This window comes from Spinacia oleracea, chromosome 3 (assembly GCF_020520425.1).
Source record: "Spinacia oleracea cultivar Varoflay chromosome 3, BTI_SOV_V1, whole genome shotgun sequence".
Taxonomy (NCBI): domain Eukaryota; kingdom Viridiplantae; phylum Streptophyta; class Magnoliopsida; order Caryophyllales; family Amaranthaceae; genus Spinacia; species Spinacia oleracea.
The window spans coordinates 23,913,498-23,934,373 of NC_079489.1; the positions used below are offsets into that span (position 1 = coordinate 23,913,498).

Consider the following 20,876-nt stretch of genomic DNA (forward strand, 5'->3'; position numbering starts at 1 on the left):
AAATAATGATCATTCATTATTTCACTTTATTTTCATTAGTTTTCGTGTAGTATACTACTAATCCCCGTCTCTTTAATTTATTAGAACTAGATTTAAAACCCGTGCGATGTACGGGTTATATTCTTTTTTTTTAATGAGAGTGATTGTTTGTATAATCGATGAGTATGACAGTTTTAACGGATCTTTATTTATCTATTACAAATTTTCAAAATTTATCTCTTATTATCTTTAACGGGACTTTATTTATCTATTTTTATTCTTCTCTTATTATCTGATACTGAGTTTTATTTATCTTTTAAAAAAATTCAAAATATATATATTATTATCTTTTACCAGGTCTTTATTTATCTATTTTTATTTTTCTCTTATTATCTTTTACTGAGTTTTATTTATCTTTTTTACTTTCGAGCAAAATTTATATTTTGTTATCTTTTATCGGGTCTTTATTTATCTATTTTTATCTTTCTCTTATTATCTTTACTGAGTTTTATTTATCTTTCTCTTATTATCTTTTACTGGATCTTTATTTATGTATTTTTATTTTTCTCTTATTATCTTTTACTGAGTTTTATTTATCTTTATCTCTTATTATATTTTATCGGGTCTTTATTTATCTATTTTTTATTTTTTAATAAATCTAAAATAATATTATTGTTTGATGACATGGAAATCCTACGTCATCAAACAATAATATTATTTCCCTCCGTCCCATGTCATCAAACATATTAGATTAGATTTATTAAAAAATATAGATTTCCATGTCATCAAACAATAATGTTATTTTAGATTTATTAAAAATATATATATATTAGATTATACTCCCTCCGTCCTATATTATACCAATGTTGACTAAAAACACGAGTTTTAAGAAATATGAAATATAGTACGTTACACGGAAAATTGGAATATAATACATTGATAATATTTGTATGAGAAAGTGGAATATAGTACATAAAGAATTGAAATATAATACATGGGGAAGTTTTGTTGGGTTTTCAATGCATTTTAAATTAATATAGTACATGAGAAAGTGGAAAACTTAATGGCCAAAAATAGAAACATGACTATAATTTTGGGACGTTCGAAATAGAAACAAAATTATAAAATGGGACGCGGGGAGTACCAAAAATTAGGATCTTGATTATGCCTAACAATCGTCCCCTACTTCATATTCCCCATTCTTCAACTTCCCATTAACTCTCCAACCTTAATTATTTTCAATGTCAATTTAATTCAATCCCCAAATCTTCTACCCTTATCTTGTAGCATTCATTTAAAAGACATTTTGACTGGTTAGTTTTAAAACGGTAGGAGATTATAGGGTGTTTTAATTCAACATTTCGATTGTTTATTTTCATGCATGCAATTCAAGTTGTAGTACCACCCCCCCCCCTCTCTCTAAGCACATTGTTCTTGATTTTCATGCATTAATGAATTCTAACCGCATTCCCATTAAATTCCTAAAATCCTAAAAAATAGAAAAAGGATTTAAAATAGAGTTTTAGTTGAATATGGCATAAAACCGAATTAAACTCTAAATAAAGGAGATAAAGCGCACGAAAACAGAATTGTGCACAAGAAATCTCTTGCGCACGAGGCCCATCGTAGCTAATCACTCGCGTCAACATTCATGGGAAAATATATTCTCACGCCTCTATCTTAATTCAACTCAAATACAGTCTCTGGAACAGATGTGGCGCCAACACCTTGGCGCAAGACTTTTCTCACGCCCAAGTGATACGCACGAAAGATTTATTGCGCCAAGATGCTTTTCAACGTACCTCTAATGCTAACAATTCACATCTTTAATGACACTTATTTCTTATAAAGAGAGGCCTTAATCGGCCAAGTAAAACGCACCAAAATTAATTCTCATACTATACCAAGCTACAAGCCTAAAGCATAAGTTCTCTATACGTTCTTACTATCGTCTCGTACACTCGGTATTCTACGAGTTCTGCCGCATTAAATCTTGTTAAGCGGAACTCTGCCGGTATAAACACTCAAAATAAGCCTGGATCCTGCCCAAGAGTCCAGTCAAGTCGAGGAAAGTTCGTTGAATGAAAGGAAAGCGAGTAAAGCTAAGTGGTTAGTTTTCTGAGAACCGTAATATAGCCAAAAATTATATTGTAATGTGCCATAATTTGATTTATTTCTTTAATCACCATTATAAATGTAACACCCTAATAATTCCTTGCTTTTATAAAACCATTTTCCAACTTAAATAAAGGAATTACTAAAGTATTACAGCCACCCTGATAACGGTTAAGGCTAGTACCAGAATTACGCAGCGGAATTTAATGTCAACTAACTTTCAAACCAACATAAATAATAATTATTGAGGCCTCCTACAAGTTGGAACCATAACGGACCAAAACCAAAGTATTAAAAATCCATCAATTCAAAACATAAGTAAAGTATTAAAAATAGTTTCAAAGCACAAAAGAATGCAACTCTCTCGACCATCCCAAGCTACATGATTTCGATCGTACTTGATCTACCAACCTGCTAAATTAATCTACTCCCCAACAATGCAAGTGCAAATGATGGATCATCATAGGGTCATTAAGGCAAAGGCCATGACCAAAAGACACAAAGCACGTAGCCAGCAAAAGCTGAGTACTTACAAGGCTAGAGTGAAATAAAACTATAAACATACATCACTCGCTAAGTACTAATCAACATGCAAAAGCCATTTAGTAATCAACAAGTAAATCATGAATACTAAAACATGCATCACTCACTAAGTACTAATCAACATGCAAAAGCCAAATAATAATTAACAAACAATCATGAGATACAAGACTCCACTCTTGACTCGACTCTTGACTCCCAATTTAATTAGAATAAGCTTCGAACGGGCCAAAAGAATATTCCATAAAGGAAGAGTGTTGGGAGCCCACCAAACACCATAATAAATAATAAAATATCGGACCATACCGAGTGTCGGGCCATACTGACGGAATTCCAGCGCATAAATTAAATGAAACAACGTCTTGTATCATTAGTAGGAGAACGAGTTTTCCGGCAAGTCTCCCCCCATTGTTCATACTCAAGGTATATACGTTCCAAGAGTTTTGAAGCTTGTTCTGGTTGCACTTTACGTTTATTAATATTTTATTAATGGTGAACTCGAGACTCGAACACACATACATACATACAGTTGATATGTGTGTTTTATATAGTGTTTTACCCCCGTCCCTTAGTACTTTTATGTGTCAAATGAGATCTTAGGAGCCATTTTTAGTACTAATATGCGTTATTGAGTGTGCCTTGAGTTTCAGGTTTGATTATGAGAAATTGGTCTTTTTAGACCCGTTTCATGGTGATTTAGGCCACTACACGAGCCCGAGGAAGTTCGGGACCTTTATCGTCGAATTTCGGGAGCCTTAGATGCTTATGGTTGAGCCCCGAGAGTTAGACTCGGTGATATAGGCGAAGGATATTGAAGATTGCAAATCGCCCTGTGAGCTGAGGGTGAAACGCGACCATCGGGCGGAAGGACGAAGAATTGAAGCCATCCATACGCGCCCGATCGGGCGCAGTTCGCCCGGTCCGGATCGGGCGCCCATCGGAAGGCAGATATAGCCCTTTCGCAAACCGCCCGATCGGGCGGAATTTGGCCCGATCGGGCCGACTGTCGAGCACTTCGCCCGATCGGGCGACGCCAACCTCTGCAGCTTTTTCGCGTGGTTTCTTTTCCGTTTTTAGGCTTTATTTTAGGCAAACTATATAAACTAGCCTCTATTATTTTTGAGGACATCTATTATTCTCTAGTTTCAATACTTAGTTTATTTTTTAGTTCTCTCTATTTCTCCAAACACTTAGTTTTAATTTTAATCAAAGATTCAAGCTTTATTATTCCATTGTCTTTTAATCCGGTATTATTTCTTGCTTTAATTTATTTTATCGCTCTAATCATGTTTTCAATTATGTTGATTGCGTTGTTATTTATTATCATGAGTGAGTAGTTTAATTTCTAGGGTTTAGGGGATCCATGAATGCATGATTGGGATTATATGTGGACACGATTTTTGATTGATTGATTATAATTTCTATAGCTTATTATTATTGCTCGTCAATTCTGTTCGGCCGGACTATTTTGATTTGAGTTTGATTAACCTTAGATTATGCGCCGAGAGGTATAAATCTGATGTTTTTGGTTTGTGGCTATTAGATAGGAATCATTTCTAGTACATAGCGAGAGCCTGCTAGTTGTTTTATCTTAAGGAATTCATAAGATTCGAGAGATGCATGTTTTCCTAGTTATGATTGTTAATTGATTGTTATTGTCCGTTGTCCAATCCCGGTCTGCATTTATGGTGAACCGCCAATCCAATCCAACTCTTGTTACCAGTAGTCTAGATTAGTAATTTAATAGTAGAAAGAACGCCTGTTTCCCTGTGGATACGATCCCTGCTTCCCTTGCTATATTTTTAGTTGGTGAACGTTAGGTTTATCTTTGATAGGAGTGCGATTTAGCCTGGCAAATTTTGGTAATAAACGACAACCAAAACAATTTATTTTAATCCTTTAGGACTTGTGATCAATAAATCAAGACGTATTGAAATTACTACCAAGTTCCTTCTCACAAAAGGTGAGATTTCACATCATGCCTGTTAACATGAGGGTTGTGCCCTTGCACGACAAATCCTAATTCATTTCATACAAAATATTCCCAACTGAACCCTACATGTGCGGTGGCTTACGTGAGCTAATCCTTCACATGTGGTAAAATAAATAGTACAACGTGGTACGAATAATTGGCTCAAAGTATGCTAGACATCCCGTACAATAGCATAACAATAAATAATTCATCCCTTGCATGTGAAACAAACCATACATGCATAAATATTGAACAACATGATTGACAATGAAATCCATACTCATAATAATCCTAACATGCTTGTTCAACCAATAAATCAATAATTCCAATATAATAATCCACATGATCGTTCACCAAAACAAATATGAATCCACCAAGTTCACATAATATAATTCACATCAATAACAATCATGTAATGTCCCTTGAGAAATAGTGTGGTCGTCCTAGACTTGTACGTACCTTGAATACCTAAGCGTAGGGGCCACTTTGCAAAACGATCACTTACTTAGAAATCACCTCCTATCATCAAAATAATGAAACTTTAATTATTTCCATGTTCATTAAATTTCCAGCAACTTTATAAAATATAAAACCTTGTTAAATAATTAGAATTCAATCGTTCTTTAATAATATAATCGTCTCAATTTGCAAAACTAATCCCTAGTATGAAAACATACTTTTTCCACCCTTAAAATCAATAAAAATCAACACTTTAGACCTTTTTGTAAATCTGAAAATATAATTGATTATCATAATTAAATTAATCACCTAATTATGCTAATGAATTGACCCATTCGGTCTAGGTTAAAACCCTAACTTGAATTTCCCAATAAAACCAATTTAACATCACAATAATCAATTCTTTATTAAATAAACAAATCTGAAAATTCATGCTTTGATAATTAAAATACGCCTCATGAATTAAAACACGTAAAACATCACAATACGGTGTTCATAACCGATTCCCGACATTTTAATTATTCAAAACAATAATAGTAATATAATTTAAAATACGGAATTGAAATAGAATAGGTAAGGAAGAAGAGAATTATACCAATCCGGCCTATAGCACGGAACAACCACGAATTAATGTGATTGGGAGAAAGAATTGAACGAACGAAACAACACACGCCTTGTGCGTGTGTGCGCACGAGCGGGAACGAAGAGCAGGGCAGCAGCGCGCTGACGCGCGGGACGAGAGGGCGAGGGCGCTGGGAGCGCAAGAGACGAGAGCGAGAGGGTGAGGGAGTGCGTGTGGCTGGCGCGAGCAGCGCACAAGCAACAACAACAATAGCACAGCACCAGCGCAAGGGCACGCTGACTGGGCGCGAGTGCGGGGCGACGAAGGGCGGGGCAGCGAGGGCACAACAGCACACGAGGCACGACGAGTGCTCGTGTTGTGCGTGCGGGTGAGCCAAACAAGAGAGGAGAGAGAAAGAGTGTGGGGCAAGCAAGAGAGGAAAGGCTTAACGAAAAAATAAGGGGATCATTAATGAGGAGAGTCCTATTTATAGGCTCTCATATCCCTAGTTGGCTAGGCTTGGAAATTTGACATTGGACTTAGCAATTAAATGATTGGGCTGGTCTTAAGCTTAAAATTAAATTCTTTTGATTGGGCTCGATTAATAAAACGAGTTGGACTTTTCATTTAAAACCCAAACCTTTAAAATTACTTGCGACCCATTGAATTTCCCGACTCGAAAATTAAATTTGTTTCGTAATTAATTAAAACAATAAATATTCTAATTAATTAAAATACATTTAAATAAAATTTAAATGAGAAATAAATTCTAAAAATCATAAAATGCTTTATAAATATAATAAAATATATTTATAATTATTATAAAAATACGAGGTATTACAATAAATCTGTCAAATTTAATCTGATTATTTATAACACCTAATAAGATATTCTTTGGACAAAACGGATTTATTATTAGGTACCTTAAATCAATATAAATCATATTTTGACGATTGTTAGTTAATATTTGTGCATTAAAAGCAACTCAGATTAGTAATGTAGTCTAATGCATGTCCCGTCTTCGTTACATTGAACTAGTAAGGACCGGTTCATGGGCTAATACGTGGCACTCCCTGTATTAGTAAATGCCCCCCGAACCCTCAATCTCTACTCCGTTGGATGTGTGTTGAGATATTCCCACACCAAGAATCACAAGGGAACCTAAGGCCATTGTGATCAAATACATTGAGCCTGGGTCTCACAAGCTTGTACTCACGTATCACAACAACCAAGATTTTTTAGTTTTGTAAAACCGAATGGTGACTCCATAAACTAGTAAAAAGAGGCTAACTGCCCACAGTTAGTCCACTTTTACTTAATATTGCTTGACACACATCCGCGAGGGAATAAGTAAGAAAGTATCCTAAACCCATCTTTTCCGACCCTCCTCACAGTGGTGAAAGGTCGTGCTGGGGAAATCACACATGTGGCATTTCTATTGCTTAATCAGTCTTTCAATATTACTTTGAGCCAATTTGCACGTGTGTTTGGTATGAGAACAGACTTCCCTAGAGAACCCCCAACAGGATATAATGCTTTGGAATTGTATAAAACTTTTACATGGGAGGTGAAGAATGATATGCAACATTTGCATGCCACTTGTTTCCAACACCCCCTTCTTATATAGGATAGCGCAACGGTTCTTAGGGTTGTCCATCTTTGGGAGATTTGAGCCCGGTAATGTACGTAGTGCCGAACTGATGATCATGGGTAGTTGGGTCCACCGTGGAACAAATTCTTATAAGATAAATGTGGCACACCACATGACACTACACTTCCAGGCTGTCGGAAAGCAAACTTCCAACACTGTCATCTTGTTAGGGGGCATGATCACCCATCTTGTTATGACACTCTATCATGTTCCACCGGTCGATAGTCATGCTGAAAGTGGCAATGCTATCACACTTGCCTATCTGGAAAGGGAAGGGTGGATCAAGCCCATCCATAATAATTTGAGGCCCAGTGAGATTCAATGGACGGTTAATGGAAGAGCTCTTTTTATAATGCCTAATCCTGCTTTTACGGCCTTCCTTCCCGATCAAGCAAGCTATTTATATGACATCCTTGGTGAGAAAGTTCCTAGGGATGTTCCCCAGACTATACAAGAGGAAGCTTATTCCTATGATGCAGCACAGGCTGCAGGCCATCCTGGTGAACCCGGTCTTCTAGACCCAGAGATTATCTATGTTAGGTTCCGGCAGCTAGAGCTCAACCAAGAGGCTCTTACCTCTCATTTCGGTCAATTCTAGAGCCGATTTGATCTCTTTGAGAGTGATCAACTAAGAGACATGTTCCCCATCTACGATTATTACGCTAGTCGGGGCGTTGTTGGTGAGTCTAGTGAACACCCTTCTTGGTTTCAGTACCCGCTAGATGGTTATGCAGTTCCCGACACCCATGGGACTTATATTCCCACTACCCATGTAGGTGGTCAAGGGAGCTATAGTGCCGGAGGTAACGGAGCAAGGTCGAGTGGTGGTCGGTATGGTGATGATGATGGTGATGATGATGATATTGGTGACGACTCCATGCCTCTTTGAGCCAATGAGGACGTTGTCCGATTTAGCTTGGGGGGTGTTCACTCCTTGTTTATATAGGTATGATCTCTCTTCTCCTCTACGTTCATTCTATTTATTTCTTTATAGATTAGATTTATTGCTTTGAAAAAAAAAGAACAAAAAAACGTTCTGATGAATACTAGATCGTGCTTCCTTGTGCCCCCGGATTTGAAATTGTTTTGATTCTTGGATATTGATGATGAATAATGTGAACATGTCAAGTGTAATTTGATATCCGATTGTTTTGATGTCTTAGCATGAGTCAACTCTGTCCAACTATTTGTGAATTTGGTGCTTGACTAGTCGATTTGGTTAGGAATCTATGTGTGTAGTTCCTGGTATGTCATTGATTTTGAGTATTGATTTGCGACTTTTAATAATATTCTATAACTCATATACATGCACATTGAGGAGGACGAAGGCATTTTTCTTTTAGGTGGCCTTCAGACGATTTTAGATACATTTGTTCCCTTCTTGCTACCCATGTTGTTGCCTGTGCCATTTTTATTCGGTTACTAGCCATACCCTTACCTAAGCCTTAAATACAAGCTTTGAAGACCTTCCGATCTTTGTGCATAGTGTTGTATTAATATGAAATTAGTTGTTTATAAATGCAAGTAATGAAGCGACATATTCCGAGTCGACTATTAGGTTGAGTGCATGTCTTTTTAAACACACGAGTGTTGTGAGTTTGGGAGGGCATTGTTCACATAAACTATTGGAATGAGAGGGATCAGGTACATCTTTTACCTGTCACATAAATGAGTGAAGAGTGTGTAAGCACTAGTCATCTATATGCACTTGTGGTTTGTTGTGCTTGACGATTGTTAGGGAAGATTGATGGTTGGATGGATTTGATTGATTGACATTGATGCATATTTGTTGGATTTTCCTTAAATCGTATCCGTTATTTTGAAATGTATTTGGGGTGAAGTTTTGATCTATTTATTCATCGATTATATATTTGCTTGGGGACAAGCAACGGTCTATGTAATACCCCGAATTTTCGGGTATTTTATAATAAATTATTTTGATAAATTAAGATAATTTTACAATTAAAATAAATTTTTTAATGAGTTTTAACTACAAGTATATTTTCATATTTATTTTTCAAATTTTCTGAAATTAGTCTCCTAGTTATACCCTAATACCCTAAGATATAAATACCATGTTATATCAAAAGTTTCCGTACGTAATTGCATTAACCTACTCAGACCCTTCTCCCTCCATCAATTCGCCTCTGCCGTCACCAATTTCCACCATCATCATATCATCGGTAAGTCATGGAGTATACCTCCATCTGCCCAACTCTAATTTCTAGCATGATTTCATAGTTAGACCATATGATTAGGGTAGTTAAGTTTTTGTCTTTTCCATGTTTTAATTGATGATATGACTTTCATTGTTTGCCCATTGATAACATCCACCGACTTCCACCCTCTATGTTTCCATACCTGAACTACTCAACTTCGTACGTGTATATATACATTCATTCACCAAATTAAAAGTATTTATACCTTTGTCTTTGTAATTCTACTAGCAGCAACGTCTATTATTGATCTTAAATGAGTTTAACTTGATTTTTCTATAACACTTCTCCTTTGACTTTTATAAATCTAGGCTAATAGTTTAGGAGGGTTGTCCTCCTATTCAATTCGTGAGTAATAGTTGTAGGCTAATTTAGGTTATTTATTTTGTGTAATCGTAGACGAAGTCTATGTAGGGAGTACGCAAGGAGACTACTAGTTTGAATATGCGCGTGTTTAAGGTAATTTTCAATGTCCATCATCTATAGGTCCCGTTAGTAAAAATATTTTGGATATATGTATGTGTTATTGTATGATAGGGAGCTTAAGTGTTGTGTATATGAGCTATACTATATAAATTTATAGACATGTCTAACATTAGTATTATAATGAGAATGTTTTATTTTAACAAAAATAGTTATTTTGTAAAAAGGATTATTTGATTTAATGTCGTCTCTCAAACCGAAGTATTGGTATTAAGCAACTTTGATATAAATGTGAATTGGATAATGTGGTTTGAATTGTTGGAGTACAGGAGTATTAATTAAACTCCTTGATATAACTTACGTGAGTGGGGACTAACCTAATGCCCAAGTAATAAGGTTGAATTGCAGCTACAGCTACGGCTACTTAATTGTATTTTTGTTTAGATCCTTGAGTTGGTTGTCTGTGTGGTTGAATCTGACTTAAATTACTAATAACGTAAAGTGTAATCTCAGAGGGAAAAGCCCGTAAGGGTTAGGAACAGGTTGCCCTTCTAGATGTTGTTCTATCGGTGCACTTTAGTGGAGATCCGGTAGGCTTCTAGTAGGTTTCTATTATTCTGTATTAAACTTTCTGCTTAGTCTTCCTCCTAATTCTATTGGTGCGCGGTCGCGAAGACCCATAGTTAATTAGTGAGGGGTGTGCACACTAGGGACATTCTGTACTCATCTTACTTGGCCATTCTCAAGGGTTACGCGTGACCCTTAGCGTTCTTTTTCCCTCACTTAATTAATATTGATCTTATGTGATGAGTTTAATAATGGAGTTATTAAATTGGAACTTGTTGTTTAATTATTTATTTTATGTACTCAAAACGTTTTCAGACTAAAATTATTTATTTTACGGGATGGAGTTGGAATTACTCAGTTTATCTGATTTTTGGGAGTTCGTCTCTCTTGTCTCTTCTTATTTATTTTTGCAGGTTGGTAAAAGTACTTGGCTACGAGTGAGGAGACGCTTAGAATAACCACCTAGTCAAGAGACAATTTCTATTTCGGTCTAAGTTAGATTTTGTTATTTATTTTATGGGGATTAATTGGTTGTAATATTTTATTGGCCACCTTTAGACCACTTAGTTAATTTTGAACTTAATGGTTTTAATTGTGTTTGTTGCTTTGCATTTATTTTCTAAGGAGAATAAATGTAGCAGTGACACTCCCAAAGTTTGGACGATTGTTTTATGAAGTAAAAACAGGGTTTTTGATTATGTAAAAGGTCCAAATTCCGGGGGTGTTACAGTCTAGCTTGGGGCAGTTTGATACATTCAAATTTTATAGAGTTTTACCCCCGTCCCTTATGCACTTTTCATCACATTTCGGAGCCAATTTTAGTGCTAATATGCGTTGTGTAGTATATTTAGCTGCATGATCGCTTTTTGGTGATAATTGGTCTTTTGAGACCCGTTTTCTATTATTCTTGGATGACTACACGGATCCCGAGCATGTACGGGATGATCTAGCCAACTTCAAGGGGCCACAAACGGCAAATTAGAACCAAAGGAGTTAGGCTTGGGCCTCAAGGTTCAAGGCTCATGGCAAAAGCAACTAAGTCATGTGCTTAAAACCGGTGGCACCGGTCGATTCTGAGAAAAAAGGGAATTATCAATTGCGTTCGTATCCGACCAGTTTGTGGAAACCTGCCACACCGGTTTTGAAGACGAATAAATCTGGAGCAGGCCTGTGTGCCGAAAATCGACCGGTTTTCGGTGCATCCCCCTTCTTTAATCGCTTTTCTCTGTATGTTTTTGGGGGAAGCTATAAATATAAAACTTACTCCCTCCGTCCCAGATTAGTTGTTACACTTACCTTTGCACAAGGTTTTAGGTGATAAATAGTTGTTTGGTTATCAATTGTTATTTTATTGTAAAAGTAGATATGATAGGAGTTAGAGGGGTAATTTTTTAATTGAATGAGAGAGAGGGCGTGGGTTCCAAAAAAATAGTGGGAAGAAAGAGACAATATAACAATTGTGGTGTCATTTCTAATTTAGAAGTGTAACAACTAATCTGGGACGAACAAAAAAGGAAAGTGTAACAACTAATCTGGGACGGAGGGAGTAGTTTTTATTAAAGGATATCTCTTAACTTCGTATTTAGTTTTCTAGTATTAAAAAGTTCCGTAGTTTTTGGTACCTATTATTACTTTAAAGTTTTGTCAATACTTTCGTAATTGAATTCAAGCTTCAACATTTGTTCTTCAATTTGGTATTAATCTAATCCTTATTTCATTTCTTAAATTCAATTATGCGTTCAATTATCATATTTGCTTTGTTCAATTTTAATATGCATGATTAGTTTAAATCTAGGGTTTTGGAAATCCATGAATTAATATGAAGAGATGATTAGTTATTGTTTATTGTTGGTTTTGTTGATTAGTTTCCTATTTATTGATTTCATTACTATGCAATTAGATTTGCGCACGTTTAATTATTATAGTCAAGCAATATTGAGTTAATAACCGAGAGATGCAACTTGATGTTTAGGCTAGTTTCAATAGGTAGAATTGGGTTTAATAAATTGTGAGAGCCTGTTAATTCCAATTCTATGATTAGTATCGATTCGAGAGAGCATGCTAATCTGATTAATTGCTTCGTTGATCGTTAATGATTGTTTCTCATCCCAGATTATTGTTCATTGGTGAACCTATACCCCTGGCCTTTTATTATTGATTTTCTCATATTCGTAGTTTAGCTATCAAATCAACCAATTTCCTGTTACTAAAGTCTAGACCTTTATTTTAGTATTGGAAAGAACATTGTTTCCCTGTGGATTCGATCATGACTTCCCTTGCTATTTAGCTAGTGATTTTAAGTTTATCTTTGATTAGGTGATATGACTTTAGCCTATCATTGGCACACGTGGACACAAGCATGGGCGAGCAGAGAGGAGACGCGCGGGCACGGTGGCGAGCGCTGCTGCTTGGTGTTGCGCGGGCGCTCGGCCGGGCAAAGAGAGAGAGAGAAAATTAGGGCTTTAATGAATTTGTGTGGGGATTTGTGAGGGAGTACGACCTATATAGGTCTCGTATCTCTAATGGGCTAAGGTTTGGGTTTTCTCTTTTAGGTTTCATTAAACATGAGATGAGCTTTGAATAAATTGTTTGTACTTGAACTTGGAATTGGACTAGGCTAAATTATATTTAAAATTCGTTTTCATTTCTTAAAACTCAATTAATATTTCCTAACTTAAACTAAAATCTATAAAAATTCTTTATAAATATAATAAATATATTTATAATATAATTAAAATACGGGGTATTAATTACAATACCATAGTTGAGGACTTGAAAACCCCGAGAGACACTCTTGAAACCCTAGCAAGGACGAGTCACCCAAGGCGTGGCGCTGTGGATGGACACAAGGGGTACTTATGATAGGTTATGATACATATGACAAAACATAAATCATGCGGAAAAACCATAAAGCCAGGAAAGCATATTATTTACACATAATCATTTAGCATAGTTTGGGTGCATACACTTTGTTGCGTGCCCTACCTAGCTGCGCCCGAACCGAACAAGAACAAGTCTTTAGGACTCCAAGTGTCGTCCCTCCGTAGATAGTCCACAGTACGTCCGGATCCGCCTCAAGATTGACCAACTAGAATCGCCCTTAAGGTACTAGGATTTTCGGCTAGGTTAGTGCAAGTGTATGGCTGAATTTTTCTTTCAAAAACTTACCTTTAGAGTACTTCAATCATATCTCTAAATAATGACCCTAGGCACTTATTTATAGAGGTATGGAAAGGGAACCGGAATCCTACTAGGATACGAATTAATTAAACTAGAATCCTATTAGAACTCTAATTAATTAATTTATCCTTTTAGGATTAGGAATTTAATCATATATCAAATCCTAATAGTTTTAGGATTCTTGTATGAACACAAACACACACACGCACGGCAGCCCACGAGGGCGCCTATGCGCGCGCGGCCTGTGAGCTCGCAGCCCATGCCACGAGGCCCACACGCTGCTGTGGCCTTGGCGCGTGCTGGGCCTGCCTTGCGGTGGGCCTGGGCGCTGCCTTGGCTTGGGGCGTTTGTGGCGCGCTGGCTTGCTGGGCGATGGCCCGGCTTCGTGCTGGGCCTTCGTCCGGCAGGCCTTGTGAGGGGGTCGAAAAAGCACGAGGCTAATGCGTGACCTCGTCCCTCGTGGGTGTGACGTTTCTTTTTGTCAAATCAAGTGTAATTGGATTTCCTGTGAGTTTACACCCAATTGACTAGTAATATAGGAGTCGCCATTCAGTTTTTAACGACATTGAGAAAAACTGACACAACCCGGTTATCGTGACATAAAGGGAGTGCAATTATATTTGACCACGACGGCCGTAGGTTCCCTTGTGATCCCTGGTGGTGGGGATCGCTCAACGTACACCCGCAGGGTAGAGATTGAGGGTTCGGGGGACTGTAACTACCGAGAGGAGTACTCGCTCTTTGATAACTCCAGAGGCAGGATATCCTTACTAGCTCAGCATAAATAATTGAAGGGACATGCGCTAACTATTAAACTAATCTGAGTTGATTTTAACAATATGCAACATATAGTACTAGATCGAGCGCGATTATCTGATTTAGATTGTTTTAAGGGACCTAGCATGATAATCCAATTTCCCAAAAATATCATATTTATTAGGCGTGATCGAACAATCAGATTTAGTTAGTTTAACAGTTCATAAAAGGGCGAGGAAAGCAATTAAACCATGGAAAAGGGACACATTACGACGCACCCTTGAGAGGTGCGTCACGGTTCTCAAAAAACTAACCACTTTGACTTTGCTATTTCTCCTTTTATTTAACGAATCTCAAATTATGGGACGGGATACGTTCTGTTCGATTTATGGATCGATTGCGACAGAACGCGTGATCAGTTTTGCAGCGTGAGGCTTAGGCTTAGGGGTTTAGAGTCAATACTCATAATAATAATTGTGTGTTGTTGTTGTGTTGTTTTCACGTCGAACATGGGCTATATTTATAGAAAAGAGTTCGTGGAAAGATAGAATTGCAGAACTCTAATCCACGAGGAATTAGGAAAAAACACGTACCAGGTATTTTCAGCGCCTAGGCCTGGGCGCCGAAGATTTCGGCGCCCAGAGCCAGGCGTTGAAAATAGGATCTGGGCTGGTTTTCTTAGTCAGATTCGGATTCCTAGAATCCGGAGTATTTGAGATTTAATTGAGTCTTTTAGTGCGTATTAACCTTGTGACGGGATGCGTCTGGGCCCGTTACGAACTCTAGGCTCGTTAGGATTTTAATTAATACGTGACTCTTATTTTCGAATCATATTAGGAATAGGATTATCTCGCAATTTCTATCTCATTTAGGATTTATGTTGGAGTGCAACACCTAATTCTGACAGGTTTCTATCTTTTATGACTTGCCACTTTTAACAATTACCGATAACGGTATTTACTATTTTTAGCAGGTTTCCATAAATAGCAGGTTTCCATAAATAGCAGGTTTCTATAAATAGCAGGTTTTGGGTGAAATGAAAAGGGGAATTGAGATTCGTTATTTTATAGGAGATGCGTTGTCAAGTGGAGATTTACGTTCTCATCATCGAACCTTCCCTTTCGGAAATGGGGACAAAAGTAGGTGTCTACAGTTAGCCCCCACTTTGACTGAGTCTTGGAGTAAGACGATGGTCAAAGTATTAGACGGAGTGCGTCGCACAAGCCATGGTGACCTGTTTTGGCGAGGGTCTCACGAGCCCCCGAGTGATAACATTTGACTTAAGGGTCATCACTTGAAGTGTCGACATACCCCTCACGTGTCATTGGGATTTGTCAACGGATAGTATAGAAACTTCCTCACTTTGTCATTGGAAGTATCTAAAGAGGCGTAGGAACTCCCTCACTTTGTCATTGGGAGTAGCTACAGATGTTTTCGAAATCAAAGCTATAAAGTGTAATTGGGCCTGGCCAAGCCCAATCACGAGGTAAAAAATGTTTTTAAAGATTCTCATTTTCAGGGTTAGCTAAACGAGAAAACCCCCTTGTTTTTATGGGACGTAAAACGAAGGAAAATCCAGCACATCGTTCTTTTTTGGAAAAAACAGAGAACCAATCTTTGGAAAAAGGGAAAGCTACTCACATCATTCTTTTTTGGAAAAACGAAAAACCAGAAAAAGTTTTCGCTGCAGCGACTAAGGACCTGCGCGGTTAGTGACGCAGACCCCGCCCGCAAAAGATGGCGAGCCTGTCCGCTAAGGGTGGACACCCCGTCCGATAGAAGTGGACGAATCTATTTTTGAAATTTTGAAAATAAGGACCTACGCGGTTTGTGACGTAGACCCCGCCGGCTAAAGATGACGAACCTGTCCGCTAAGGGTGGACACCCCGTCCGATAGAAGTGGACGAATCTATTTTGAAATTTGTTTTGTGTTCATTTTTTTTGAAAATAAGGACCTACGTGGTTTGCGCCGTAGACCCCGCCGGCTGAAGATGGCGAGCCTGTTTCATTTTGTTTTTTGAAGATTCTATTTTTCAAAAACTGAGGATCTGCGAGGCTAGTGACGCAGACCCCGCCCGCTGAAGGTGGGCGAGCCCTGTCCGCTAAGGGTGGACGCCCCGCTCGCTGGAGGTGAGCGAACCTGAATTCGTTTTTTCGATTTGGGACTCGCGTGCCGCGGTCTTGCCTGATTGAGGTGGACAAGTCCCTATTTCATTTTTTTCTTGTGATTTCTCAAATGGCTGTAAATTTTCTAAACTGATTATAACAATTTATACGTTTTTTTTTGGAACTTTTTCTATTATTATCAATTAATTTGAAATTTTATGGAAAAACTAATTAATTATTTTTAAAGAGTTAAAAAGTAATTTAAAAAAGAAAAATACTAACACCAAGAGATTGATACGTGTCATTCATGGTGTCTCTTTTAGTATATAGTTATAGATAGATAGATTAATCTCAGCTCTTCATTTATAAAATAGAGATTTATAATTCGCCGCTTGTAAAATTATGTACATGATAACGTAAAGAATTAAAAAAAAACAAAAAATTGTTAGGATTTTTTTAAAAATTTACGTTAAATACTTGTTGACAGGCTGGCATCGTATGGAAAACTGCAAACTGAAAGTGTTAAAGACACACCGACAACTAGGGATGGCAATGGGTAGGGTCTGGGTAGGGTCTAGTAATACCCGGATCCGGACCCTAACTTTTTGACATATACCCATACCCTACCCTTACCCTATGGGTAGGGTCTAGGGTCTTATGCGGGTCCGCGTAAAACTATAACTTTTATTTCCTTTTTTGTATGCAATTATATGTAATATGCAAAAATAATACAAGAACAACGATTAATAAGGCATTTTAAAACAAATAAATAGCTAGTCTTCAAAAATTATCCTTGTCTTTCCTTAAACACAATACATTTTAAAGTACAAAGCTCATAAATTACAAAATCCCACATTCTTAACTACACAACATTAATGTTAATAAATAGGTATCCATTCAGTACTTTAGTAGTAGTTATCGTCAATATCATCATCTACTTCATCATCAAGATCCAACAAAAAAAGTGAAGTACATAAAATAACATAATTTAAGCAGGTCTAAATATAGGGTATGGGTAGGGTATGGGTCTTAAGGGTCCGCGGGTAGGGTATGGGTAGGGTACGGGTCTGAAAAATTAAGACCCTTACCCTACCCTAAAAAAAATATCATATGCCCATACCCTACCCTTACCCTATAGGATCTAAAAAATAAAGATCCATACCCTAATTTTAAGGTAGGGTCTGACAGGGTCCGGATAGGGTCCTGGACCCGCTGCCATCCCTACCGACAACTTGTCACACTTTGATTCTTTTTATACGTAGTATTTTATTTTTATTTTTTATGGAAGTCTTTTGTTTTCCTACTTCTACAGTTCTACTTGAAGACGGTTCCCTAATTCGACTCGAAAACAGTTTTTGGTTTATAAATTGTGATGGATTGAATTTTGTGAAATAAAAACTCATCTCTTTCATAGTAGAACAAAGAACAAAGAAGAAAGGTCCACAGATGTCGCCCTGTTTGAAAGGTGATCTCTTCTGGAATCAACAAGAGGCAGAGGACGTTATCTTCAATCCCAGGTATATTTCATGTTTTTTTTGGGTTGAAAATTAAACTAATTTGTTTTTGATAGCATGAATTAGCATAACTGTATAGAGAGTTGTAGTTTCAAATAAATTCGTTTTATTTATTTATTGAATTGTAAAGACAAAAACACACGGATCGCAGGTGAATTGAATAGTTTATGAATCACGAGAAATTGAACTGTAAATAATGAAACAAATAAAATCGTAATTGAATTTTGAAAAAATATAAATGTTTGTTTGAATTTGGTTAAATTCACCACATATAATCCCTTGAATCAGCCATATCCCTTGAATTGTTTGTTTGAATTTGAAAATTGCCGTTTCTCCGTATATAAGGTTGCGAAATAAATAAAACGAGTCGCCATTCTTGTGTTCCTCGATTAATCCGTCACTTTTGATTTTGCATATACGGGGTACAATATTGGTGATTTTATTTCAGTATCCTAAACCTGAATTGTAATTTTTTCAGGAAAAAAGGCAGAATGGATGATGTGAATTGGGCTGAACTGCAGGTTGATTTGTTGGTCAAAATCGTAGGAAACCACTTGCATTCCGCCGTGGACATGGTGGCGTTTTCAGGTGTGTGCCCTTCATGGCGCAATGCTTCCAATTTGGCCAATGTCAAACAAAAGTGGGCTTGTCAAATGCCGTGGCTTATGCTAACTGATGGCAATCTGGAGCTCACTGCCGACTACGAGGATGAGCCAATTGATGATGATGATGATGATGAGACAATTGAGTCAATTCAGGATGATGATGAGACAATTGATGGTAAGACAAATGAGGATGATGATGAGACAAATGAGGATGATGATGAGACAATTGAGGATGAGACAATTGATGATGACACAATTGAGGATGAGGATGAGGATGAGGATGATGAGACAATTGAGGATGATAACTCGAAAGAAGCGAGTTCAAGTGTAGACAATAATGTGAGACGAAGACGAACGTTGGTGGATTTAAGGCACAAGGATGGGAGGAGTTACAATGTGGAGTGTTGTCAAGGGTATGGAAAGAGCTGTTGGGGATCAGCTCATGGTTGGATAGTAACTCATGGTCTTGATGATAACATGTATCTCTTCAACCCTCTCACAAAGGAACAACTCAATCTCCCTCCTCGCCATACTTATGAATACGGACCCTACAAAAGGACTTGTCCTCCTGATTTCCTTCGTGCCTATTTCATAACTAAAGCAGTCCTACTTAAGGTACCAATTAGTGGTGGTTTACTCGTGGTCGCATTGCATTCCGACGGTTGCGGTGTTGTTATTGCCAAGCCTGGGGACACACATTGGACGGAAATTAGTATTCCTATACAGGGATTGAAAATGAGCCGTAGGATTACCGATGTCTTATATCTTGCTAATCAAGGGCGAATACTGTTGTTGAATCAATATGGAGATCTTGCATACTTTGACCTTGAAGATGTTCAAAAACAAGTACGATGGTATGATTGTGAACTTAGTTACATAAACCAACTCAGACACCCATATGGATATGATTTTGTTGACCATACTACTTACATCGTTAATTCTGGTAAGGATCTTCTCATGGTCTTAAGAATATTAGATGTGGTTAAGAACTATGCGGATATGGTCAGAGACGATGATGGTCATGATATTGATCAGTACAAGACAGTAAATTTTAAAGTCTACAAGTTTCACTTTCAAGACAAGACTTGGGAGGAATTGGAAGATTTGCTAGATGTTGCTCTTTTCGTGGGTAACAATGCATCCATGTCCGTTCGTGCAACTGATGCGGGTTGTGACCACAACTGCATATACTTTACCGATGATCAAAGATATTATTATGCCGAAACAAAAGCCGGACTCGGAGGACATGACATAGGTGTTTTCCGAATGAGTGATAAGATCATCCGCTCGTTAGATGTAGGAAATAACACTCATTTGCGCTCTCCATATTGTTGTCCCTTATGGTTTAGTCCCGCACTTTAAATTTTTGTATTTTTTGTTTATTGACATTTGATCAGTTTTATTCAAACTTTCGAATTATCAATTATGTTAAACTATGATTTTCCTTAGTAAACTACCAATTATGTAAAACAAAATAAATGGTAATACTTCCTTTGTAGAGTAGTGACTGTTGGCATTGAGGTAAAGATCAAAGAGTGGAGGAGGGGAGGACAATAGCATGAGAAAGTTCAGTTGAGATTGTCTTTTTTCTTTTTGATGAAACTAGTTGTTGGACTGCAATATGTGCGCAATCCCCAAAGGTAGCAAAGTTCAGTTATTGTAGCTATCATTTATTTGAAGATTATTAGCTAAATCACGTTATTGTCTTATTGATATTGTTGTTTCTTAGTGGAATACCATGTAAGTTTATCATCTCTTGAATACACATGTCTATTTTTGTGACTACCAACACTATGATATTTTTTTTTTTATATCAAAGTAATTCATATTGCACTATCTCTTACAACTTTGGATCAGATTGTCACATTGTTTGGCTAAAATTCTCACAAAAAGCTGCTTCATTTTTCACTTTTACCATCCATATTCATTTCAATCCCATCATCTAAGAAAAGCTCTCCAAATAGTGTGTGCTCCATGCAACTCCGGTTAAAACGCTTTCTCCTTGCATATCCATAGCCATAATATCAACACTTGACACAAATCACAAGGAAAACAATTCCGCTTATATGGACCCGGTCCACCATAAAATTAGCGTCGACTAGGGTAATTATGTAATTTTATTGCTGATTAGGATGATTTCGGTTGATTTCAAGTGATCCAAAACATCAGAAAACGCGCGACCCAAATTTGAACGAAATCCTAAACACTCTCTCTCCTCCAGCAGTTTCTCT

General features: G+C 37.2%; 1 protein-coding gene across 1 annotated transcript; it reads left to right on the forward strand.

Moving 5' to 3' along the window:
- Positions 1-17,785: 17,785 nt before the first annotated feature.
- On the forward strand, positions 17,786-20,148 carry LOC130470249 (uncharacterized). Its single transcript, XM_056839959.1, has 2 exons — positions 17,786-18,043; positions 18,519-20,148. Exons 1-2 carry the CDS (start codon positions 17,973-17,975, stop codon positions 20,005-20,007), a joined length of 1,560 nt encoding a protein of 519 aa, XP_056695937.1. The 5' UTR covers positions 17,786-17,972; the 3' UTR covers positions 20,008-20,148.
- The last annotated feature ends 728 nt before the right edge of the window (positions 20,149-20,876 follow it).